Source organism: Geotrypetes seraphini, chromosome 12 (genome assembly GCF_902459505.1).
Source record: "Geotrypetes seraphini chromosome 12, aGeoSer1.1, whole genome shotgun sequence".
Taxonomy (NCBI): domain Eukaryota; kingdom Metazoa; phylum Chordata; class Amphibia; order Gymnophiona; family Dermophiidae; genus Geotrypetes; species Geotrypetes seraphini.
Window position 1 is genome coordinate 22589223 of NC_047095.1, and position 27412 is coordinate 22616634.

General features: G+C 41.2%; 1 protein-coding gene across 2 annotated transcripts in view; it reads right to left on the minus strand.

Annotated features, from left to right (window-relative positions):
* The window catches only part of CCDC18 (coiled-coil domain containing 18), a 282822-nt gene that overhangs the window by 247753 nt on the left and 7657 nt on the right, over positions 1 to 27412 (minus strand). For both annotated transcript variants that reach the window (XM_033915992.1, XM_033915991.1), the window contains exons 2-4: positions 14861 to 15014; positions 9096 to 9255; positions 1561 to 1731 (exon numbers count right to left, since the gene is read on the minus strand). In XM_033915992.1, the coding sequence (XP_033771883.1) occupies positions 1561 to 1731; positions 9096 to 9255; positions 14861 to 15014 (485 nt within the window). The remainder of the gene's footprint in view (positions 1 to 1560; positions 1732 to 9095; positions 9256 to 14860; positions 15015 to 27412) is intronic.

The following is a 27412-nucleotide window of genomic DNA, read 5'->3' on the forward strand; positions in this document are numbered from 1 at the left end:
TCTCCCAGTGTCTCCGAGAATGTAACCTTCTTGTATAAGGTTCCATAAATTATTGAAAATATATCTCTCTAAGAGGTAATTTTATTTGCTGAGACTGTATTATTAAATATTACTTAAGATGTTTATGGGATTTATATATGTAAATCAGAGAGGATTGATTTCTTCTATTTAATTTTATTGTAATCTGAACTAATGTCTTTTGACAATGTAGTGAAATATACATTTTTATATTGTATTGTATTCATGGGACCTTCTATTAGTCTGACAAAAAATAATGCATTAAATATTTTTCTATATGGCGGGCTAGGTGCTTTGAGTTTCTTTTTCAGGTCTTGCAGGATGACGGGGAGCTGAAGTCCAGCATCGACCTGCAGCACTGTGGTCTTCCTTCCCTTGGCCTTGCTTATGCTCATTGCCAGTTGCTGCATTATGCGAGATCACTCCTTAGGGATTCCCTCTCTTTGGCCTTTGGGCTGCGGTTTCGAGCTTTTTTGGAGGCGGGGGAGGATCTAGAGCCTCGGATCTCGGTCTCCCTTTTTCATCAGCAGCTTGGTGCCCTGGGGCTTCCCCATGATTTTTCCTCTATATTGGAGGCTTGGCAGAGGGATTTGGGGAGGGAGCTTGGGGCGGATTTATTGCTCCAAGCTCTACGACGGGTCCCAGTCTTAGTATATAATGCGGAGCTGCGTGTCATTACAGAACCCTGTTGAGGGCCTATACCTCCCCGAGCCGGGCCTACTATATGGGCTGTGTGGATACCCAACACTGTCTCAAGTGCCTCACTAAAGTGAATTCTTACTTTCATGGTCTTTGGAGTTGTGAGAGTATTCCGGGTTTTTGGGGGGCCTCGGCCTCCTTCCTTCAAGGCCTGCTTCAGGCTCCTGTCCCTCTTTGTGTTACACATGTTGTTTGCTCTTATCACTGCATTTTATACCTCTGCTGAAATTTTGTTTTTGAGCAAATGTTATATTTTGAGGAAAAGTGTATTTTGAACCACTGTTTGCTGATGTTCCTCCCTCCTTTTGGTACTGGAGGAATAAACTACATGAACTTATGGGCTGGGAAGCCCAGCTGGCTTACTCCTCTCATCCCAAGAGTGGAGACTTTGTTCGAACTTGGTCTCCTTATTTGGACAGTTTGTCTCCAAGAAGTCGTAGTCGTATCTTGAACGGACTGCAGTTGAATCCTATCCCACCTGTCTGACCTGGGTTTCCTTTTGCTTTGGGGTCTTTGGGGAGGGGGTTGGGTTGGGGGGAAATGGCTCCATTGGGGGGGGGGGGGGTTGGGTCTCTTTGTAACCCAGGATGACATCAGAGTCCAGTCCTCTTGGGGGGGTGCTCCCCCCTTTTTTTGTATGTTGGAAAAGTTTCAATTCTTATCTGTTACATATGGTTGTGGGTTGTTATTCTCTTTACCAATAAAAAAGATTTCTAACAAAATATTTTTCTATTTCTAAGGCTATTAAATTTTCAAAGATATTAAGCTATTTTAAAAGACAAGTTTCACTCCCATTTCCCCATGACTTCAATGCATATTAAAATCATACACAAAGATACATACTCTTGCTTTTGACCGAGTGAGCTCAGCTTGGGATAACTCAATATCATTCATTAAATGGTGGTTCTGGGAAACCAAGGAGGCATTTTGTTCACGAAGTGAATTCAGTTTCTCTCGAAGTTTTTTATTTTCTTGCTCAATATGCCTGTATGAAACAGCAGGTACTGGAAAAGACTGGGGAAAAAAGCAGAATAAAAACTGTTTTGAATCTCATTTGTCAAGTACAGGTTATAAATGTGAAATGTAATAAAATATTTATCATTGCAAGACAACGCTTCTAAAATGACACTGCTGATCAGAGTGAATACAAATCTCCAATTTTATTTTAAACAGATTTGGCAGAAGGGGTAACTGTTTAGGGCTGCCACTTGTGATTACTGCTCCTCTTATGTCTGTCCTTCAAGTATTTAAAGAGCTCCATAAGATGTGGATGGTTGTCAAGGGCCTGTGCCTAAAATGGAGACATTAGGTCTAAACTGCTAATTTTCTTTCCTTTAGTCCCACCAGACCAATCCAAAACTTGTGGGCTGTATCTGTTGACCAGCAGATAGAGATAGAGAATACAGAATTGTGTACTATGCCCTATAAGGACACTGTGTAGCTCCAGAACTTCAGTATTTCATTAACAAAGCAGTGAAAATCATTCTAAAGTTGAACTGAAAATAGAATTTTCATTCCTTCTTCAAGCATCCACTAAATACAATATCCTATACGTGAAAAAACTTTGTAAGAAACAAAAATTTCAAGAAAATCTTGAATTCTGAGCAGAAAAGACAAAGGGTCTGGAAAATGTGCCCCAATGGCAGGCAGCAGTAGTGGGCCTCCAGAGTGCATCTACGGAGACGTGCAGCAACAATTAAGCATGCCAGAGGCAGGGCATGGCTTCGCCCAGAAGTGGCCTTGGGCGGGCTTAAGCATCGCTATGCATCTACAGAGACATGAGATAGACGCATGAAATGTAGGCCTGCAAAATGCTGGCCTACATTTCAGGTGTCTGTGCAGGACTGTAGATGTGATTCTGCTTTGGATGTGGGTGCATGATTGACATGCGATTGGTGGCCGCCAATCTTATACAGAACCAGACCCAAACTGTATAGAAAAATACAAAACTCATTTAATCTGGATCAGATCTGGTTAAACCTGGTAGGACTGAAGGAAATAAAATTAGCAGGTAAGGCCTAATTTCTCCTTCTGGTGTGTTCTCACTAGACCATTCCAAATGCAATAAAGCAGTTTTTGAAATGTGAGGGATTCAGAAACCCCCCACTCTGATTACTAAAACTCCAAAGGAAGCATCCGCTCTTGACACCAAATCTGTAAAGCTTCATAAAAGTGTAAAGGAAGGACCATTTTGCCACTCTGCAAAGTCTGCCAGAGATACTGATTGCAATTTCACCCAAGAGATAGACAATCTACCTAATGGAATGGTCTCTCAGGACTAAGGGTTGTTTGCCCTTATGAAGATACTAGTGTTTAAGCCCGTTAGATTAACGGGTGCTAGAATAGATGTGCAATCCTTGGCCCCTGTATGTTTGTATGTTTTTGTTTCCTGTATTTATCCTTGGCCGCTGTATGTCTGGGTTTTATTTTTCTGTGTGTCTCCTTGGCAGTTTGTATTTTTTTTGCTTTCTGTCTCCTTTCCCACTGTCTCTCTGTTTGTCTACTTGTAAGTATGTCTGTATTTTTTGGGGTGTCTGTCTCCTTGGCTGCTGTATGTCTGTTTGTGTTTTTTTCCTGTGTGTCTCTCTCTCCTTATCCACTGTATTTTTTTTTCCAATCTATCTCTTTAGCCTCCTGTCCTTCTGTGAGTGTCTTTCACTGCTACCTAACTCTGTTTCAGTATGTGTGACATATTTCTATCAGTCTGTCAATATCTCCTCTTTTTTTTCTTGCACTGTCTCTCCCTAGCCCCCTGTCCTTATATGTGTGTGTATGTGTGTGGAGATCTCAGGGGGATGTAATGTGTGTGGAGAAGTCATGGGGCTTTTGGGGGAATATGCCCCTTCTCCCACCTACCTTTTTTTTCTTTATCACGAAACTTGCAGAGAGTAACTCCAAACTGGCACAGAGAAAGTACTAAAAAATAAATTCTCACAGAGTAAATTGTTTAAAGTCGTAAATTGGCACAGAGTGACTTGTGTAGGTTAAACTGGCACTGGACACTCGTTGGTATGCAAACGTGCGAACGCGGAAATTTGCTTTGACAACCTTGGAACACGCATGCTATTACCTCGCGGAAAATTGTTTTGACAACCGAACGCGCATACTATTACCCCGACAGGAGGTGTGTCTCAAAACTTGCCGTACATACCTCTTTATTTTGATTCACACGTTGGGTTCAGCTGCCACATTTGTTCTGTCTCTTATCTCTTATGTGCAGGAGAAGCATTATTTTCCTCCCCCTCCAGTCCCTGTACAGCACTTGGTGCGGCGCCTCCTCCCACGATCCCCGTCTGCATGCAGCTCTTGAGAGGAACTAACAAATTGAACTTGTGTGTGTGTGTGAGTCGGCTAAAGCGCTCGAGTGGTGGTGAGGCTCTTTAGAGGAGGTGCCAGCACTCTTAATAAATTAAACGGGCGTGCAGTGTAAAAGAAGGGTGGACGGGAGAGGGATATGGAACTTAACCATCGGAATGGGGCACGTTGTGATCTCCAGGGACCTTTAGGTTTTCTAGGGTGAGGTGGGGAGGTGGCATGCAAATGGATCAGCATTGGGAGAGCCAGGGGAAGAAGTCCGCCGCAGCCTGTCGCCTCGGCCCCAGCAAACTCGCGCCTCCCCCCGCCTGAAGGTCATTTTTTAATTCAGAGCCAACGCCGTGGCTCCTCTCTCGATCCCCGCCTGGCGTGGTTCGAGAGAGTAGCCGCGGCGATCGTTGGAGAGCCAGGGGAAGAAGTCCGCCGCAGCCTGTCGCCTCGGCCCCAGCAGCCTCGCGCCTCCCCCTGGGGCCATAGGAAGCACGCATGCGCATTCTTGCCGGCCACGGACATACCGAACACGCCGATAAGAGTGCGTATGCGCGGCTTAGGGTTTTATATATAAAGATGCTAAACAAATCATATCTTTTAACAAACCTGCAACAGTAACCTTAGAGGCAATACTAGACACAGATCTAAAACTTAAGGTTCCAAAATCATTGCCACAATACTCTTTACAAAAGGATGGAAGTAGAATCCAATTAGAAAATGGATTCTACTTCCTTTCAGAAGAAAGGAATAAATAGTGTGGATATAAACTTCAGCTTTCAGAAAGCAGAGAAATGGACTCCTACAAGAAAAAAAGTCTACAGGTTCTAAAACTCTTCTGGCTGAAGCAACTGTTAAAAAGAATAGAATTTTCAGCATGAAATCCTGAAGTGTAGCTTTCTTTAAATATTCAAATGCCTCAAATTGTAACAGTCTAGACTGAGATTCTACTCTGGACATAAGGACCATACCAGAAGCTGACGACAGTTGACTCCTTTCAAAAATCAGAATGCCTCTGAATATGCACCTAAGAAAGATTTTCCAAATGGCCCTAAAAAGCTAAGACCTGGACCTTTAAGAAACCGAGGACCAGACTCTTCTTTAGACCCTCCTGAAGAAAGAAAAGAACACCTTAAGAGTTGCCATACTGGGACAGAGTGAAGGTCCATCAAGTTTTTATGATTTAAAATTTTTTTTTAAATCTTTTATGAGTCCACTTGTATTGAACTTACTTGTTTTTAACCCCATCCTTTTGTTTATACCTTTATATCTTACTTTTCTTTAATCATTGTAGTTCTCTCCTTTTTTCCACTCATACCCTTTTATCCAGTCGTGTATGTTATTGTTTTGTCTAATCGTAAAGTTATGTTAAGTTGTATTATCTGTTTTTACCCTATTTTAAAATGTATAACCACCTTGAAATAAATGATAAGGTGGTATATCAAATTTTAATGAACTTGAAACTTGAAGTATAGTATGAAGTTTCCAGCAGTGGCCAACCCAGGTCACAAGTACCTGGCAAGATCCTAAAGAGAAGAAAATATTTTATGCTGAAATCCATCTTAATAATGGCTTATGGACTTTTCTTTTAGGAAAATAGCCAAACTTTTTAAAATGCTGCTAAGTTAACTGTTTTCACCACGTTCTCTGGCAATGAATTCTAGAGTTTAATTACACATTAAGTGAAGAAATATTTTCTCCAATTTGTTTTTAAAATTTGCTACTTAGTAGCTCTAGTATCTTTGGGATCTTGCCAGGTACTTGCAACCTGGATTGGCCACTGTTTGAAAGAGAATACTAGGCTTGATAGACTTTTGGTCTGTCCCAGTATGGCAAATCTTATGTTTCACATCTACCTGTTCCACTCCACTCAGTATTTTATAGACATGTATCATATCTCCCCTCCATGGTGAAGAGCCCTAGTGGCTTTAGCCTTTCCTCATAGGAAAGTCATTCCATCTTCTATCATTTTGTAGCCCTTCTCTGTACCTTTTCTAATTCTGCTATGTCCTTTTTCAGATGCAGCAACCAGAATTGCATATAGTATTTGAGGTGCAGCTGCACCATGGAACAATACAAGGGCATTATAATATAACATAAAACATCTTTGTTTACCATTCCTTTCCTGATAATTCCTAACATTCTATTTTCTTTCTTAGCCACCACTGCACACTGAATTGAGGGTTTCAACATATCATCAACGATGACACCTAGATCCTTTTCCTGAGTGGTGGTGACTCCTAACATGGAACCTGAACTATGGCTACATGATGCAGGATTCCTCTTTCCCACATGCATCACTTTGCACTTGTTCACATTTAACGTCAACCGCCATTTTGATGTCCAGTTTTGCAAGGTCCTCTTGCAATTTAACAACTTTGAACAATTTTTTTGTCTCAGTAAATTTAATTATCTCACTAGTTATTCCCATCTGTAGATCACTGATAAATATGTTAAAAAGCAGCGGTCCCAGCACAGAACCCTGGGGAACCCATTATTTACTTTTCTCCATTGAGAATATTGACTATTTAACCCTATTATCTGTTTTCTATCTTTAACCAGTTCTTAATCCAAAATAGGACACAAACTCCTATTCTGTGACTTTTTAATTTCCTCAGCAGTTATCCATGATACATTTCAATTTTGTTTAGATGTGGATAAGTTCATTAGGAAATGTAATTTAAATTCTGATACTGTTCAGAAGTTTAAAATGCACTGCTCCATAGTACAGGAATTCTCTATAAGTTTACCTCCTCTGGCTGACTCCCTCCTCCCAGCTGCATTTCTATTGGCAAAGCCGTGAGTAGTGGCTTCTGTAAGCGGTCTGCTGGTCTTCGCACACAGTCCACGGACCCAGAAGTCTTTCCTCCGACATCTGCATCAGAGTGAAGACTTCCGGGTCAGCGGGCTGCGTGCATGAGCCACCCATTGTGGCTTTGCAAAGACCAGGAGACTGCATGCAGGAGCCGCTGCTCGCGCCTTTGCCAACAGAAGTATGGCTGGGAGGAGGGAGCTGGCCAGAGGAGGTAAACACCCGCGGAAGGCATGAATTTAGGATGCGGAACAAGGGGTACGTTGGGACACGGAAGGGAGAAGGAGGGTTGCGTTTGGACAGGAAGGGAGGAAGGGGCGTGTTGGCACAGGAAGAGACAGGCAGTACCCCAGTTCATAAGTACGAGTTTGACGTACGTCAAGCGTTCTTAACCGGGGACTGGCTGTACTCAAAATCTGTTTATGAGTCAACCACATATTAGTTTTTAATGTTAATAGTACTGAAAGGGCGAGCTGATATCAAGCTCCATTGATTACCTATTCATGTGTATTGTGTCTTCAAAAATTGCAGAATGGTATTTAGAGCTCTTCATGGACTAGGCTCATATGTATAAGTCACTCCTTTCTCTTTTTCCTTAATAAAACTCTCAGACCAAGAACACTTTGCTACTACATTTCCCTTTATTGATTAATGTTTGATCTCAAAATTATTTTACTAGTTCCTTTTTGTTTCAGGCTGTAAAATACTGTAACTTTTTACTCCCTGAAATATGCACAGAAATTTCCTTTGTTTTAGGGAGACTGTTAAAGTTCTTCTTGCTTATAAATTTTTCATCTTGATTTTATTTTTTTTTTATGTTTTTGTTTTCATTCCTGTTTTGGTTTTTTTCAGTAATTTGAGAAAAGTCATTGCTCTCCCATTTTTTATTTTTTTGTAACCTGTACTAAACCTTTTGGGAGCATAGCAGTCAGAAAGACCATTATATTGTATTGTATGTGAATGATGTTAAGTCTGGTAAATGAATCAGAATTAGTATGGTAAATATACTGCCTCTTTTACAAAGCCGTGCTAGCACCTGCCGCGCAGCAACGGCCCTTTAAATCTCTATGGGCTTCGGGGCCATTAGCGCAGAGCAGCCGCTAGCGTGGCTTTGTAAAAGAGGCCGATAGTGTTGGAACACCACAAGTAAGAGTAAGCTGATGAAGAAGATATGTTCAATGCTGCATCAGCTGAACCCTAACCATAGTCCTGTGGATAGATGGCCATTTTCATGGGTTAGAAAGTAACCTGCATTGTTAATTGCAACCAAAAGATAAAGCAGTGGTTTTTCTAAGTCTATCTGACTAATGATGTTTTACAGACCTTACCTCCAGAAACACACCTAATACTTTTTAAACCCAGTTATATTAACAAGTTTCACTGCATGTTCTGGCAACAAATGTCATTGCTTGTATGCATTGAATAAAAAAATATTCCCTCCATAAATGTTAAAAGTGCTTTTAGTTTTCTGCAGTATTTCCTAATCTTAGCACTACAGTATTTGAAACAGTAAACAATAGATCTTTATTTATTTGTTCCACCCTACTTATGATCTATAGATCACCTCTCACATCTCTCTTAGCCAACTCTTTTCTATGCTTAACAGCCAAAGTTCTTTAATCTTTTCCACAGCAGAGATGTCCAATTCCCTTTTACATTTTTCTTTGAACCTTTTGCAATTCTATTACATCTGCAACTAAAACTGCATATGTAGAATTCAAGGAGCAGAAGTATTATGATATTCACCATTTTGCATTCATTTTCCTAATACCTAGCATTCTATTTGATTTTTGACCACCATAGTATACTGAACGTTTCAACACATTTTTCATAGTAATGCTAAGATCCTTTTCCTTGGTGGTAATTTAATACAGAATCAAGCACTAGTATGTACATAATGATTAGCATGGATTATTTTTCCCTATGTGCATTACTTTGCACTTGTCCACATTAAATTTTGTCTCCATTTGGTTACCTAGCACCTCAGTCTCGTTAAGTTCTCCTGTAATTTTTCACAATCTGCTTATAAAATTGTTCCAAAGTTGCTAATTTACGTTTTCTGCAAATTTAATGTCATTTCTTTTTCCTTTTCCATATAATTTATGAAGCGTATAGTGTATTGTCCCTTTATAGAAACTTAAGTCATGCACTACTTCTTGAACAGTATCACTGGCACCTTGCATAAAGGTGTCAAAAATATGATTCATTATGAAGAATTAATGCAGTACAAGAAAGAAAAAATATAAAAGTTAAAGGTAATCACCTTATCTCGTAATCTTTGAGGAGACCCATGAGAAAGGGACATGTCTTCACTGATAAGGGTTTTATTCTTTTGAAAGTCAGTTTGTGGCTCCTCAAGATCTTTCAGCGTTAATCCTGCAGAAGCTCCATCAGGAGAACTATTGTCTGAATTCTCATTTGACCTGTCATTCCAAATAAGAGGGCAAACAAACAACAGAAGATTAATTAATTATGGAAAATATATATCAAGTTTCAAGTTTCAAGTTTAATATGTTTTTGATTAATCGCTTCATCTAAATTCGAAGCGATATACAATATGATAAAATTACAATGTAAAAACAGAGTCATAGAGATAATACTAACAAGGTTAAAAAACAAATTTGACAAAATTGGAGACAAGAGGAAAATATGGGGAAGAAGTTACATTTTAAATAAAAAAGAATATACATAAAGGGAAAGCACATAAGGGAGGGATAATGATAATAATTTTAAAAAGATAAAATTTAGTAGGAAAATAAAATTGGAAATGAGACTTGAAAGAAAACTTTATGAGATTCTCATGATTATTTAAAAAGACACTAAGAAGCATAGTTAGTTTATAAATGCATCATTAAACAGAAATGTATCCTATTTAGAATACAGCTTTGAAGTGACAAAATATTCATCTACCAGATATATATGCAATCCTTTGCAACTAAGCTCAAGGCCCATGAAAACCTCACCTTTAGAACTCAGCTAGGAAGGAGACTTTTCCAGAAGTTGGAGAAAAGGACTGGGGCAGAGGACTTATATGGAATTACAGTATATGTTCTATCCCTCTCGAGTGTCCTTGGACAAGACTATAGGCCACCAGGTACTTCAATCTACTTACTATATCCAGCATCTGGATTTCAAACTACTTGGAAATTAAATTATATTATATTTTACTGTCTATACCAGTGTTCTTCAACCTTTTTACACCAATGGACCAGCGGAAATAAAAAATTATTTTGTGGACCAGCAAACTACTAAGACTGAAATTAAAAACCCCGTCTTTGCCCCATCCCCACAGCTCAGTCCCCATCCTGTCCCTGTGCACCGAATATCCTGTATTCATGTATAAGATTTTTGTTACTGACATGCATCACCTTACATTTATCCACGTTAAACCTCATTTGCCATGTCGCGGTCCATTTCTCGAGAGTGTTTACATTACGTTGCAGGTCTTCGCAATCCTCCCGCTTCTTCACTACTCTGAATACCTTTGTATCGTCTGCAAATTTAATTACCTCACTCGTTGTACCAATTTCCAGGTCATTTATAAATATGTTGAAGAGCACGTGCTGGCTGGTCTTCATCAGATTGTGTCCGTCAAGGTGATCAATGATGCGGTCCTTTATCAGCGCCTCTACCATCTTTCCCGGTACCGAGGTCAGACTCACTGGTCTGTAGTTTCCCAGATCTCCCCTCAAACCTTTCTTGAAGATCGGTATAACATTCGCCACCTTCCAGTCTTCCGGAATCCTTCTCGATTTGATCGGCAGATTGGCTATCAGTTGAAGCAGTTCAGCTATAGCACCTTTCAGTTCCTTGATTACCCTCAGATGGATGCCATCCAGTCCCGGGATTTATCGTTTTTAATCACATCAATCTGCCTGCATACCTCTTCTAGACTGACCGTAAACCCCATCAATTTCCCATCTTCGTTTCCTGCGTATAGCCTGTTGGCTTCTGGTATGTTGTATATATCCTCTTCGGTACATACAGACACAAAAAATGTGTTCAGTTTGTCGGCAATGGCTTTGTCCTCCTTTAGCACTCCCTTTATTCCACGGTCATCCAATAGCCCCACCGCTTCTCTCGTGGGTCGTTTCCTCTTAATATATCGAAAGAATGGCTTGACGTTTTTCGCCTCCTTGGCTATTTTCTCCTCGTAGTCTCTTTTGGCCCCTCTTACAGCCTTATGGCACCTGCTTTGATGTTGTTTGTGCTTTTTCCAGTTTTCGTCCGTTTTTGACCTTTTCCATTCCTTAAACAAAGTCTTCTTGTCTCTGATCGCTTACGTCACCGCTACAGTGAGCCAGACCAGTTCCTTGTTCTTTTTCCTCTTGGATCCCTTGTTGATACGCTGTATATATAGATTTGCACCTTGGTGACCGTGTCCTTAAAAAGGGGCCCTGCTTGCTCTAGAGTTTTAACAGTGTTTATCCTCTTCTTAATCTTCTTCCCCACCATAAGTCTCATCCCTTTGTAATTCCTCCCACTATGTGGCCGTCGACTTATTTGATGATGGAGTTCCTCACAACAATCGCTGTCCTCTCTGTCTTCTCTTGTCTCTTCAGCCGCAGGTCCGTGTCCATGGTGTATGTCCATCTCTCCAGCTGTAGGTCCTTATCTTGGATTCTTGCTCAGAAATAGCTAAGAAGAAATTTTTTTTTTAAATTGAATCAGGTTGGGCAGACGGGATGGACCATTCGGGTTTTTATCTGCCATCATCTACTATGTTACTATATATCCAACATTTTTCCCTTTCTCATCTCCCGGATCATGTGCAGCATTTTTTACTATTGCCCACCAGCCTCATGCCCAACATTTCTCCTTCTATCACTGCTCTCCAGCACGCCACACCTCTCCCTCCATCACTATGTTCAACATTCCTCCCCCTTGCATCCCCTTCAATCTGTCCCTGTTCCCTCTCCACCACCATATCCAACATTTCTCCCTCATCCTTCTCTTCCCCATGTATCTCTACTTCACTCCTCTCTCTCTATGCCCAACAATTTTCCTCTTTCTTCCTTTCCCCATGTGCACCATCTTTCATTCTCACTTACACACTCATTCCCAACAATTCTCCCTTTCTATCACCTCCTTGTGTCCCAAGTTCATGCATCCTCCCTTCTTTCTGTTTCCCAAGTTCATGTTCCCCTCCCTGCCTTCCCACCTTTGTCCCAAGTTCAGACCCCTCCCATGTCCCAACGCGCTCCCCCCTCTTTTCTCCCTTTGTCCCACATTATTCCTTCTCTCCCTTACTTGTTCAGGGCCGTCCAGATGGGCATACCCCCTCTGCCAAAGCCAGATCAGCACTGGCTGCTCCCCTCGCGCTTGCAGCTGCCCGTGAGTCCAGCAGGCACAGGATCCCTATCACCTGCAACACCAGCAGTCCCCCACCCTTACACCAGGCCCCCCTCCCCTGAAGCCGACTGGAGGACTTCCCTCTGATGTCAGAGCTGACATCAGAGGGAAGCCTTTCTGGTCAGCGGGGGATTCCAGACAGTTACCTCAACCATGAGATACCGTCTTCCTTCCAGCTTGGCTGCTCCTTATCTTCAGCGTCAGCTGCACTTGTTTGCTGGGACAGTGCACAGTGGCTCTTGCACGCTGCTGACCCGGTTCTGTGGACCGGTGGTTGAAGAACACTGGTCTATACAAAGCTATATAAAATTCTCAATGAACTGCAAGCTTTTTAAAATATTTACAAAAATTGCATATCAGGTCAAAAATTAGTCCTAAAGCCCCAAAGCTGCCGTTCTCATAAGGAAACTTTCAGCAAGACATCAAAATTTAGGAGCTCTTTTACTGAAGTGCTTTAGGCTTGGCATACATTGACAGCTAACATGGTATATTTACAGTTAACATGTGGTAAGTCATGCATCAAGGGCATTTTTGGAAAGGACAGAACTGGATAGGGCAGGGCAAGTGTTTGGTACTGAACATTATGCACTAATGCACAGTTGGCGCAGGACCGCTTTCCACCACCTAAACAGGAAGCTCTCAGGCCCAGATTCTGTAACCAGCACTGTTGTCAGCTGCCGCTGATCGTATGTCAATCACAGGATGGTGAAGGATACAGAATTGCGCCTCCAGCAAAGGTAGGCACTGGAAATGTAGGCCACGGCTTTCCAGGCCTACATTTCCAGCTCCTATCATTGATGTGAATTGCACCTCTATAGGAGCTTTAGGCCACCTAATGCCACTTCCGATATTGGCCATGCCCACAGTGGCATTGGATGTCCTAAAGCACCTACGGAGGGGCAATTCTGGCACCAATTTTTTAGGTACTAGTAGGTGCCTTGAAACTCAGTTTAAATGGCATTAAAATGGCATTTTTTTTAAACTAATCTTGGGCCGAGTACCACACTATGGACATTTTAATGTAGTAACTGCAGGTTATGAGGTACTATGTTAGTTTTACACTTGGCATATGCTAATTTCCTGCATTAAAGCATGTTAAGTGCAAAACCTAATGCACTTTTGTAAGAGATTCTCTTATTGTATCAAGGATGTGTGAGGAAAGCACATGGAGCATAGTTCCTACTTCTCTCTTCCACTCCTTTCCATCCTGCAGCTTAGATAGATCTTCCTTCGCCTTTCCTTTGCTAGAAAAGTGGCAAACAGCTCCAGGAAGAAGCTGAGAGCAATGATATCAAGAATAGCCATTTCCTTCGGAGCCTAATACCACTAAATCTGTCAAGAGAACTTGCCCATCCACTTCCAATCTCTATAATCACAGCAGTCTTGGCTCACACCATTCCCTATTCTTGGTAATGGAGGTCTGGGGTAGTGCTGCCCGATTCAAATCGATTCATTATTCAAGAAAATCAGACTCACCGTTTCAGCAAACAACACCCCACCTCACCCCACCCCGGTGAGAACTGACATACCTCCAAAGTCTCCTAAAGCAGCAGCAGCACTCTGAACAGGTTGTGTAGAGGTCTGCCCTGCCGGGGCCTTTCCTCTGCTGTGTCACAGATGACATCATCAGTGATGCAGTAGAGGGAAGCCCTAGCAGGGCAGAATGGTGGAGAGGATGGAAGATGCTGCACGAAGGGGAATAGAGAGGTTTGACACAGAGAGAGCAAGAGAAACAAATGTTGGATATGACAGTGGAAGGATAAAAAAAATAATTTTATTTTCTATTTTGTGATTACAATATGTCAGATTTAAAATGTGTATACTATCAGAGCTGGTATTAGACAGCGAAAGTGAGCTAGAACCTAACAGAGAGAAAAAGTATTTTTTATTTTGTATACACCACAGCGCCGGCATGGAGTTGGAGAAGGTAAAGGGGGGATGAGGTTGGAGGAAAGGCTACAAAGAATGTCCTGTTTGATCCTCTTGACTTGCTTGGTTTCACTCAATAGGTGTAGGAACCAACACACCAGGCAGGCAATGTCCTGGACTTGTTATACACCTTGGTTGAGAATGTGAGTGAATAATCTCAGGGTCAGGTCTTGCCTTGGACTGACCATGCTTTGATTATAGGGAAAGTGCAGGTAGATGATCAGAGGATTTCAAACTATTTGGAAATTAAATTATATTATATTTTACTGTCTATACCAGTGTTCTTCAACCTTTTTACACCAATGGACCAGCTGCATTTCAATCCAACAGATTTTAGGAGTGAGTGGGGCCCATGCTTGCAACACATTGATCTTAGTTCAGGGGAGTCAGCAGTTGAGGGGTTGCAATCATCACTAGGTGAAGCTCTGGATTGGGTAGCCTCAATACCCTCCAGGCTTGCAGGTTATCTTTAATATTTAGGTACAATAGGTATATCTCTGGTTCTGAAGGGCTCACAATTTAAAGAAGTGAGTGAGTGAGTTAACAGAATGACAAGTTATTTTAGAACTGGTACCTTATCAGTTACTTGTAACATGACAGTTATATTCACTTTTTTCCCTAAGATAGATTCAAAACATTTATAGAATTGAAAAAAAGGAGTCTGTTTTCCTCTTATGTTCATATTTATTTGGAATCCCTTCCCACTGAGAAAGCACTCCTGTTTATACTGAAGCCAGGAAAAAATACCTGTACAATTCTTCTCCTAAACTCTGCAAGCTCCTCTCGGTTTTCTTCAGCTGATTCCTTATTGCCAGTACACTTATCATCAAGTTTCCTTCTTCGTCGTCTTCTTTGTGGTGTACAGGCAACTCATATTCCATGGATATATTGCTACCTTTCTCTAGAAAAGAGATTTCAAATTTAGAATTAACGAATGAAAAATTCTGAATGCCACGCTGAAAATAAAACAAACAGATATGGAATCAAAAACCAAAACAGTATAATGGAAAAATGTTGTCTTACCTGATAATTCTCTTTCCTTTAGACACAGCAGATGAATCCAGAGACTAGTGGATTGTGTCCATCTATTAGCAGGTGGAGATAGAGAGAACTGAATTGAACTCTGTCCTCTTAGATGGAAAACCTCCTGGTCAATTAGTATTACTCATAACAGACCATAAGGAAAGTGAAAATGCCAGATATGCCTTTCCCACATACTAGAAACAAAAGACCTGAAAAATACCAAGATGAAGAAACTGTATCTTAACCACCAACTACTCACTGACCGGAACTAGCCAAAATAAAATACAATCAATGGTTTCCTACGTACATACAAGGCGAGACCCTGGATTCATCTGTTACATCTAAAGGAAAGAAAATTAATCAGGCAAGACATAATTTTTCCTTCCTTAATGCCAGCAAGAGATGAATCCAGAGACTAGTGGGATATAGTAAAGCAGTTCTTACCAGGGAAGGAAGCAGAAAACACCCTTTGAAAACTGAAGCTTCAAAGTATGTCTTTGCTCATGCTGCTATAACCTTCCGAACAAACATGTAAAGGCATGTATGGGAGACTAAGTCACAGCCCTATAGACCTTGCTGACAAGAAACCATGGAACACCACCCCAGATGCCGGCATTGGCCTAGTGGCACAAATCTGCAGCACACCCTAAATCTGTTTGCCAGATGGAACCAAGCCTTGCCATGGCCTCTGAATCTGGCAATCACAGCTGCTTTTGGCTAGTGAAGATGTCTAATGATTAGATTAGAAATTAATGTCATCGAATATGTTACACATCTAAAAGACATCCAACAATGGACGAAGTAATGAGATTTGATGGAAAGCAGAAAGAGGATGATAAGTACAGCCTAACTAGCAAGGTTTTAGCTCATGGGATACTGTAGACATGAAAGGAGAATGTACATGACTCATTGAAGAGCCATGCTAAACTACCAAGCCTCAGACACTTCCAGAAGAGAAGGTCTGCATAAAATGAAAGACTGGAAAGACACCAACAAAGTGGTCAAATGAAACGCGCTCAAAAAGAAATCTGCAGTCTAATAGGTTCATATAAGATACCACTGAAGAAGGCACCATCAAGAGCCAGAATTAAGTTGAAAGAACGCAATCAGGGGAAGCTGCCAGAGCCATGCAGTCAAAACTAATCACCAGAGTCCTAGAGAAGGCAGATGAACTTGCTCCTGGAAGCAGCTAAGGAATCCTGCATGGAAGGCTGGGAACCAGACAATCTTAGGGGAGATTAGATGGCAACACAATTGAGAAGCAAAGCTAGCACAGAACAGACTTCTACAGTCTGTGCTCTGAGCGTGGCTGAACAGAGAGGCCAGTGCTGGGGAGACTACCACAGTCTGTACCCCAAACATGGCAAGGACAATCAAGATCCAGCATGCATATGCAATAGAACATTGTATGTTATGAATTTACCTTGCAGGTCTTTTTATCTGCTGCCCTCTACTATGTACTATCTTAATATGGTGTTGTGATAGGGAAGCTACACCGACAACAGTTGAAGCTGACAAGAAACACAGTACATTTTTATTTTATTTAAACATTTATATGCCACATATCCAAAATCTACGTGGGTAACATCAAATTCATAAGTCAAACAATACAAACACATAATACCATATTACCACCACACAATTTCAATCATATTATTTAAAAACATATAGTAATGAACTATATTAAACCTGAAATTTACCAGATCTTGAAAGGCCTTTACACACAGCCTCAATCCTATTACGGTACTTTAAAAAAAACAAAAAACAAACAGGCTAACTAAACTAGAAATTGCTCAGATCCTGGAAGGCCTTTACAAAAAAGTAAGCCTTCAAGTTTTTACAAAAAGTCAGAAAAACAGGAACCAGGTGAATTGAAGAGATAAGGCAGCAAAAATGGTTCCTGGAACTGTACATGCAGACAGCCAGAGTTCTAGAGAGGGAGGAGTGTTAAGTGATGCTGTATAGAAATGAATTGAAGCAAATGCATCCAGTATTACAGCAGCTGAAGGAACAGCCTTCTGCTCTCAAAAGAATATGCTATGGCCCCTGATGCCAAAACAGGCCACTACTATATCCGCAGTAGATCCAAGGTTGCAGCCAAGGCCACTCCCATAAATTCAGCTGCTCAGATACGCCTGTGGCCCCTATCTATACAGGCACTTCTTATCTCCTGTTTGTGAAGGCATCTGCCGCTGCTGTGTCTAAAGCCACATCAGTGGACAGCACCAATGAGAGCCTGCATGCAGCCACCAACATGCAAGTCACCCCTGTATATACCCACTCTGAAGCCACAGTTGAAGAAAGTAGAATTGTGAAACTGAGGCATGTCAATCCTTCCAAAGATGATGGCAGTGCATGAAGCTATAAATAAAAAATGGCACTCATGACCCAAACAGGTCTCTGTTGCCAGCACCAGGTCTGCATTTTTGTAGAAACCCTCAGGTTGTAAAGGCTAGATGCCAACCTTGTAGCAAGTGAGGAAATCACTTTGCAACCAAATCAAAGATCAACAAAAGAAACTGTTACTAAAAAGCCACAAGAGCACCTCTAGATAGTCCTACTGGAAAATGCACAGGCAAGGAATAACTGCGAGTTGAGCAGCAGAGAAAGTCCTGATAAAACAGAACCACAATACCAAAGAGGCACCAAGTGGATGTAACATAGTAGATGACGGCAGATAAAGACCAAAAGGATCATCCAATCTGCCCAACCTGATTCAATTTTTTTTAAAAATTTTCTTCTTAGCTATTTCTGGGCAAGAATCCAAAACTCTGCCCAGTACTGTGCTTAGGTTCCAACTACTGAAGCTTCCATCAAAGCCCACTCCAGCCCATCTACACCATCCCAGCCATTGAAGCCCTCCCCAGCCCATCCTCAACCAAACGGTCATATGGTAGAATGGTAGAACTGCAGAGAAACACAGGAGATGGGTCAATACCATGAATAAGAGAAAGTTGGAACTACACTGAAGAGACAGACACTGTCCCATCTTAGTCAAAGAGGAAGCTGTCTGTAAGAAGGAAAACAAGACACCAGCTCTGAACAAAACTGTGAACAATAGATGAGATGTTCCTGTACAGCACAATAGAAAGTTGAAGGGAGAAAAGCAAAGCGCCCTCAGTATGCCTCCCTTAGGCTGTCATTATGCCCCCTCCAAATCAGCTATTACTGTACCACCCACATACGTACAGGACTAAAATGGTGCAGGGAAAGAGAATGCTGACAGAACTACATAAGAGCTACTAACAGAGCCTTAGACATTGTGTAACATGATAGAGAAGGCTACCTCCACTGTAGAAGCCATGAGGCTACTGAGAATCCTCTGCCTACCTCCTAATCGAGTGTTCGTAGCCTACAGCAGAAAGAATGCTGCCACTTTGCAGATAAGCCTCTGAGATCCAGAGCCGAGAACAACTTCCTGGGTGCAACGCTGTAATAACTGAACGTACTGTCTCCTTTCAAAATGCCTGGCTTGAGGACTTCCTCACCCTCATCAAATGCAAGACTGGCCGGCAGAATCCTTTCTTCAGACCGTTGAAATAAAAGAAACAGAGGCCCCATCCCCAACTCCTGAGGAGGAACAGGAATCACCACTCAAAGATCTACTAGATGTCTGAGGGTTCCCCCAGCCCCCTTTTTGTCTGGCTGCAGTCGCATCTGAGGTTTCCAAGAAAAAAAATCCTGGACGGGAAAGGCAACTTTTAATGAATAGTCATTTTGAATAATGACCAGTATAACCCTGACCCACTCCACTAAAAATAGGGACTGTTGTCCTCCCCTTGCTGCTGATAGAGTGAGTTATCACCACATCATACCCCTGTTCTAGGAGGCTGAACAGGTTGGCAAACCAAAAGGACTATTTCAGAAAAGAATAGATATTTCTGAGTAAAGGGCACTCTCCCCTGGCCTAAATAGCCCAAAATCCCTGGAGTGAAGCCATGCCTGGGAAACTTGGAAAGGACCCCTTAGCCTTGTCTCCCAAAATTCACTAGGCTTAGCATCTCCAAACTCTTGATCACATTCTCAAGGACTTCAGCAAACAAAAGCCTACTCTTCAAAAGAGGTTCTACGAGACACTAGCTAGAGGTTGCCTCCACCACCCCATGGAGTAGCCAAAGAACACATCTCACCATTCCTACCAGACAGCTGCGTAGTGTAACCAACTAAGGACATCCAGGGAATCTGCCATGAAGACCAGGCCCACTTCCATGTCAGGGAATTCAGCTGGAAGCTGGGTTCCAGTCTGAACCTGGTTAAGGTAAGCCTGAGCAGTGAAAGAACCATCAACAGCCGACTGTAAGGAAAGTGCCGAGCTCCCAAATGATTTCTTAAAGGACCAGGCCAGTTTCCTATTTTGACTGTCTTTCAAGCTACACTCCTTTCTATAGGAAACATAGTCTACTCATAAACAGGTGCCTCCAAGGACACCCCTTGTGCATCTTCCACTTGTCCTGGCCGCCGCCAGAACTGGTAAAGTTTAGCCATTGTTGTGTCCAATTTCAGACCCGCATCCAGGGAAGATCCCTACATCTAAATCAATTCCTTTATAGCCTCATGCTTATGCACCACTTTTGGGGTCTCCCGAGCGTCAGTCACTCTGGGAATTGTAAAAGCTGGGGTCTGAGACTTAAGGGATGCGAAGGGTCTAAAAGGCCTTGGGTAATCTTCCTCAAATGCCCACATATCCTCCTACTTCTGCTCTCCGAGAAAGAATCCCAGGGACTACACTGGCTTTTCCCAAAAGACAGCGAAGATAAAGACCATCCTTCAGAGGATGAATCATGCTCCTTTCTACTGGGAGCCTTTGTTGTCCCTGGGTAGGGCTCCATGGAGATGCTGAGGCAGCAATATAGAAGAGCCTCCAATGTGCACAGCAGTCACAGACCCTCGGGGCAGAGAAGCCTAATGCAGCAGTCAAGTTAATTTCAGAGCTGGGGAGTGAAAAGGATGGCTCAACTAACCGCCATAGGAACAGATCCCTGCATAAACAAAATTGCAATTGGGGACTGAGAATAGCACAGTCAAACCCCCCCCCCCCCTACTACCCGGGAAAAAAACAAGCGAGTTGTCACCAAGGAACAAAGCCTTCACAGGTGAGCGAATACACCCTCCAGAACAAAGCCCTGAAGTTGCCGATGCTTTCTGCAGCATAAACAGGACTACACTACTTCTGCTATCAGAGCCCAGGACTGCGAAAAGCCGTGCTGCACCCAACAAATAAAGAAAATTTTAAGACGCTAACCAAACTTGTCCCTAGAAAAGAAGCCTTGCTGAATGCTCAAAAGAGCTGATAGCTGAATAAAGATCAATTTCTCTGGCAATGGAGGTCACAACAAGCACTGACCCACCAGTCTGTGTAGCTTCTCTTTTTTTTTATTTTTTTTTTTTTGGGGGGGGGGGGTTGTGTGTGGGAAAGGAGAACAGGCAACTGCCATCAGGGTGGGGAAGGGACCTTGGGGGACCAGGTGTATCCCCTAAAACTGGCACCGCACAGCTAGGATACCCCTCAGTTCTACTGAACTAAGTTACTGTAGAACAGGAGCTGCCAAGCAGAAACCAGGAGCTAGTGAGAACACATCCATTCGCCTGCTAGAAATATAATATACTGATTGACCAGAGGCTTTCCATCCAAGAGGATAGAGTTCAGTTCAATTCTATCTCCACCTATGAGTAGAAGGACAAAACCCACTAGTCTCTGGATTCATCTGCTGCTATTGCTAAGTTTTTTCAGAGCAATTTATTTTCTTTGAGGAAGCCAAATGATTTGATGCTGTATGACATGAATGCATATTTTATGAAAACAGGGACAAACCTTGGAAATAAAATTTGTAAAATGGTAACCAGCTAATTAAATCAGTGTTCTTCACCTGCTGATCCGTGGACCGGTCCCAGTCCACTGAAATTTTCTGCCGGTCCACAGGGCTGGCACGTCCATTGGGCCCAAGACAGCGTTCTTTAGCCGCCGGTCCGCGGTGCGATCAACGCAGCGTCTTTGGGCTAGCTCCCTGAGTGCTGCAGTGCACAAAGCTGTGGGAAAAGGATCCTACGCGCAGCCTGCGCCTGAACTGAAAATCTTCTCTCTGATATCACAACATCAGGAGGGAAGGTTTCCAGATGAGGCACCGGACATGCGCGAGGAGACGCTGCCCACAGCTTTGTGCAATGCAGAACTCAAGAGAACTGGCCCAAAGATGTTGCATTGATCGCACAGTGAACCAGCCCAAAGATAACACCAGGGAATAGGCCAGAAGGCAAGGAACATGGAGGGAGAGAGACAACAAGAGTAGGGGAAATGCTTTTATTTTTTTTTCTATTTAGTGATTGATTTGTCTGGTTTTTTTGTATTTAGTGACTGATTTGTCTGTCCAGGAAGAAATGCATTTGTTTCTTTTCTTCTAGGGTTGTACTGTTTGCAGACTCTTTGCATCTTAGGATTTGTTTGTAAATATCAGTACTTTTAGTTTTTGGTCCTGCATTTGCATGGGGTTATTTGTTTTCTGGTAGAAATGAATGTTGAAAAGCATACAGGGTGCTTTGTGTATTTTAATTTTGTGGTTAACCATTTTGTGTTGTTAATACGATTATATTGTGTGTATATATGAAAAATGAATGGTAAAAATGGTGTTACAATTAGTACTATTATGGGGGCGAGGTCTGGGGTAGAGATTGAATGGAGATGGGCACCACTTAGCCCAGTGTTCTTCAACTGCTGGTCCACAAAATAATTATTTTATTTCCGCCTCCCCTTCCTATCCAAGCTACTTGAATATATTCACTACCATTGTCTTGACTTGCTTTCATCTCTAGCTATCCTCAACCCGCTTTAGTCGGGCTTTCGCCACCTGCACTCTATGGAAACTGCCCTTGGTAGAGTCGTCAATGACCTGCTCCTGGCCAAATTCAAAGGCCTCTACTTCACCCTCCTTGATCTATCCGTGGTGTTTGACACTGTAGAGCACCGCCTACTCATCAATAAACTGTCCTCACGGGTTTCAGGGCTCTGTTATCTCTTGGTTTTCTTCCTATCTTTCCCTTCACACTTTTAGTTAGCATAAGCTCTGGAGGCTTCTCCTCCATTACTAGTCTATCAGTCAGCATACCTCAGGACTCTGTCCTGGGACCTTACACTTCTTCCCTTGGTGCTCTAATCTCCTTCCACATGCAGATGACTCACAAATCTCTCTCTCTATACCTGAAAAGTAATAGTTGTGAAGACAATATCTTGGACTGTACTTTAAAGAAGAGAAAAGATTTATGGGGAGCTGAGTGCCTATGCATAAATAGCTTTATGGTAACTCTCGTTCTGATGGTCCACAAAAACAAATAATATTTGTATTGAGAGGGATTTCTTTGATTTATTAGATATTACAGTGTCATTTTTATGACCCCTCCATAGCCAAAAAAGCTTTTCAGAATTTGAAAGAGCCTAAGAACCTACAAAGGACACCTATGCCCAATTTGAGCATGGTGATTCATGTCCTCACCTCTGCATTACTTGCTAGTGATAGAGAAATACTGAAAAACTGAAAAGCAGAAGGCAACCTCATCCCCCTATATGGGTAGTAAAGTCAGCTCTGAATTTGTTTTCATCCCTAATTTTCAACTGCTGGCAGAGAGACATAACCCAATCGTCTGGAATGGATGTTACGGAAATGTAAAATAATTCCTTGTTTGCTAAACATTTTGGGGTAAATATTCAAAGTGATTTAACCAGCCAGAAACTGTTCATGGCTGGTTAAAATCACTTATGCAAAGCTATGCACTGATATTCAGCAGCACTTAACCAGTTAGTGCATTATTTAGCAGACTGACTCCACAAAGTACATCCCAGGAGGCACCAGATAGTCAGATACCACCATTTTAAAGGCTAGCTACGCAGATGAAGAAGGAAGTGGTTCACTCCTGCTTCGCCATGAGAGAGAGAACATCCTTTAAGTTAGCTCCCACCCTTTGGAATAACTTACCTCAAGAAATTCAGGGGTAAAATTGACCATAAGAGGTTTAAGGCACATTAAAACATATTATTTCAAACAAGCATTTGAATGTGTGATAAGTATATCTTGGACTACTGTCAGTGGAGATTTTCCCTGTAATTCCTGTAGGAGAGTGCGTAGTTGCAATTATGGTTTCTTATCCGACTGCATTGGTCTTTCCTACACATTAATGGAGTTCATTTCCTTACTTTAAAAAAAACTTGTTTTAATTTTGTTTTGTGAACTGCTTATATCAAGTGATGGTAGAGATATATATCAAATTTTTAATAAACAAAGGAACACTCAATGGGTGGGGAGATACAGGTTATCTGATGGTTTTCTTGGAACTTTATATACTTGTCAGGAATCTGAAGCTGAACTCAGCTGAATCAGCAGCATGGGAAGCATCCATGTTGGTTGTTCAGAATTTTCTTGGTAATCACAGATCAGAGAATTGTGTTGAGCTTGTGGAGAACATGCTGACAGCATATCAGTTAATGGATGCCAGAATGTCACTTAAAATGCACTTCTTACATTCTCACCTCAACTTCTTCTCACCTAATCTTGGTGATGTCAGCGATAAGCATGGGGAAAGATTTTATCAAGATATCAAGGTGATGGAAAGCAGATATCAGGGAAAGTTCAATCCCAGTATGATGGGAGACTATTGTTGGTTCTTGTAAAGAGAGACAAATGTACAGTACAAGCGTAAAAGAAAGTGTCTCAAACATTTCTGAACATGCTGACATCACTTTTGTGCGAGTTAAGAGAGGCATAAATATATGCTGCAACATGTCTCCTTATCGTCTTCATGTCTGTTTAAAGAGTAAACTCCTTAACACAAGTTTGGTGGGACACAGTTCATACTTTCAATATTGTGCCAATATGGCAAACTGTCTAAAAATATGTATCTCAGAAACCTTGACGTGCTAGCTGAATTTCACCAGCATCATTAAGGGGTCCTTTTACTAAGGTGCGCTAGTTCTTTTAGCACACGCTAAACACTAACGCATCCATTATAGTCTATGGACGCGTTAGTGTTTAGCGCGTCTTAGTAAAAGCGATGGTAAATTAACTAAAAACACTTCTTAAGTTCTCAGTAGCAAAATAATTTTTTTTTGTTGACCAGTGTAATTTTCCAGATCACATCTGGAACCCTTTTAAAAATCAGTGTCATGTTGGCCACCCTCCAGTCTTCCAGTACTATGCTGGATTTTAAAGAAAATTTAGAAATTATCAACAATAGCTCTGCAAGTTTATTTTTCAATTCTGCCAGTACTCTGGGATATATACCATCCAGTCCAGGAAATTTACTACTGTTCAATTTGTTAAATTGACCCATTATATCTTCCAGCGTTACAGAGATTTGTTTGAGTTTTTGTGATTCATCAGAATTGAATACCATTTCTGGCACCAGTAACTCCCCACATCTTCCTTGGAGAAGACCAAGGCAAATAATTCATTTACTCTCTCCGCTATGACCTTGTCTTCCCTGAGAGCCCCTTTTACCCCCTCAGTTGTCTTGCAGTCTTCCTGGGCTTCTTGCTTTTAATATACCTAAAAAAGTTTTTTTACTGTGTTTTTTCTTCCAGCGTAATCTTCTTTTCAAGGTCTCTCTTTGCCTTCCTTATTAGCGCCTTGCATTTGACTTGACATTCCACTTTCTGAAGGATTCTCTTTTAGCTTCTTTCACCTCACTCATTAACCATGCTGGCCACCATTTGGTCTTCCTTCCTTCTTTTTTAATATATGGAATATATGTAGTCTGGGCTTCCAGGATGGTATTTTTGAAAAACATCAACACCTGATATATATTTTTGACCTTTGCAGCTGCTCCTCTAAGTTTCTTTTTTTACAATTCTCCTTATGTTATCATAATCTCCTTTATTAAAGTTAAATCCCATTGTATTGGATTTCCTGTTTGAACTTATTCCAGGGATCAAATGTGTTCATGTTATGATCACTGTTATCAAGCTGTCCCAGCACCATCACCTCCTGCACTAATTCATGCACTTCACTAACTAGATCTAGAATTGAATCACCTCTTGGTTCCTGAACCTGCTGCTCCGAAAGCAGTCCTTGATTTCAATATGTATGGCTATTATTTGCAGGTTTTCTATAGGAATTTAAAAAAAAAAAATCCATCACCCTTTTTGTACTAGGCCTTGGTAGAGGTTTCTATTGCGGTCTGAAGCGCTAAATGCTCCATTGCCACTCTGACACTCACAGAATTCCTACGAGTGTCAGAGCAGCATCAGAGCATTTAGCACCCCGGGCCATGTTAGAAATCTTTACCGCAGCTTAGTAAAAGGGAGGGCATATGAGGAAACAAAACATCATAACGAACTCTAGAAAAAGAAAACTAATCATACTTTACATGAGATTCAGAAGTTTTTAGATAAATAATCTATCATGTTAAAAAAAAAAAAAAGCTGCATACCTCTTTGATTGTTAAGTTCAAAAACTTTCATTGTAGAATTATGATCCAGTTTTAATTTCGTTCCTTCCCATTTGCTAAGCAGACCCATCATTTTCGTTTTTGAATATTGCTTGGTTACACTTGCACACAGCACTTAGTTCTTGACTTCCTCTCCTTTAGTTCTATTATACATGTGCTTGGTTCAACATTTTGGTTTTCACTCAGGTATACGTGGACAGTGCTGTATTTGTCAGTTAATTTGTGTTTGTGATGCAACTAGAAAACATTTCCTTTAATTATGTCATAGCAGGAGAGACTATGTAATGGGAAAGCAGGGATGGGAGTCCTAGAAATTTGAATTGCATATATAAGAAGAGCTCAAATATTTATAGTCTGCATTATCCCATCTGCTGATTTGAATAGAAAATAAAAAGATTTAGGAAATTATTCTAATAGATTTATACATTCAGTACCTCAAAAGAATATTGTAAGTATTAAGGATATAAGACATCCTTGCCTTTTCCCTGAGTCACTCTGATGTTTATGCTGGATGATACCCATTGGCAATAATGGGCCTACGTAAAAATGTGTTCTTATATGAATAAAATGTTGAAGAGGATCATTCCCTTGCCTAGACCACCAGCATTTGGATCTCCTAATATGCCATGCTACAAACTACATAGCAAACCTACCTGTAATATGCTGACTTTTACAAAGCTGCAGTAGAGGTTTCTACTACGGGCAGGCAAGCTAAATGCTCCGACACTCATAGAATTCCTATAAGCGTCAGATCATTTACCTTGCCGGCCCCCAGTAGAAACCTCTACCATGGTTTTTTAAAAAGGGGGCCATAGTTTAGCAAGGCATTCAGATTTATTTTACTTTTCTGTGGGAATGTTTAAAGAAATACAATTCATTGCATTCACTAAGGACAAACTCTAAACTTTCTGAACATAAATGGTCAATCAGTTCCTTCTGCATCTTTTGGGCTTCCAGTTCAATCAGAACCAGCCTGTACTGGCCCACAGTGCCACTCAAAAGTTCAAATCTCCTGGGTGGGAAGAAGAGCAGAGGAAGAGAAGACTTCTATTTCTGTAATCCAGTTTCCTATTTCAAGTATAAAGTACAAATTACTGATTGATGTCTTGAACTATCCAGTGAATTATAATTTAATACATTTTACCTTTTCAATAAATTCTGGAACTATTATTAATATTTCTTATACATTACCAAATCATATTTTATCAAAATAAAGCATTCAGAAAACAATAGAAATTGTTGAGTGTTTTATTATAAGGGTAGTAACACATTCCTGACTATAACACCACATACTCACTTTTCAGGTGCTAAACACATTAGGTTAAAAAAAAAAAACCCAAAACCCCCACATAACTGTACAAATCTCTACAACTATACATGCTGTTACTCCATACTTTTAAAATCTGAAACTTAAATGTCCATTTAGAACCAGAAAGCATGATGCAACAATCATCCTTTGTTTACTCAGCTGTAACCTTTCCAGGAAAGCAAATGAAATCACAAAGACATTCAGATGTCATATACAGTCATGCGAAAAAATTAGGACATCCCATGAAATATTTAGTTCTTTCTTAAGAAATGTTCACATATCGATGTCAAATCTTTTTTTATTTATCTCTGGAAAAGAAAGTGATGTAATTCCAGGTAAACAACAAAGATTCTCCTTGATTTACTCATGAAACAAAAGATATCCACAAAAATGTGTATTCTAACTGAGGAATAAATTAGGACACCCTACACCCTAATAGCTAGTGTTATTTATCCCCTTTGGCTGAAATAACTGCATTGAGATACTTCTTGTAGCCATCTACCACCAGTCTCTGACATCGGTCTGAGGAAAGTTTG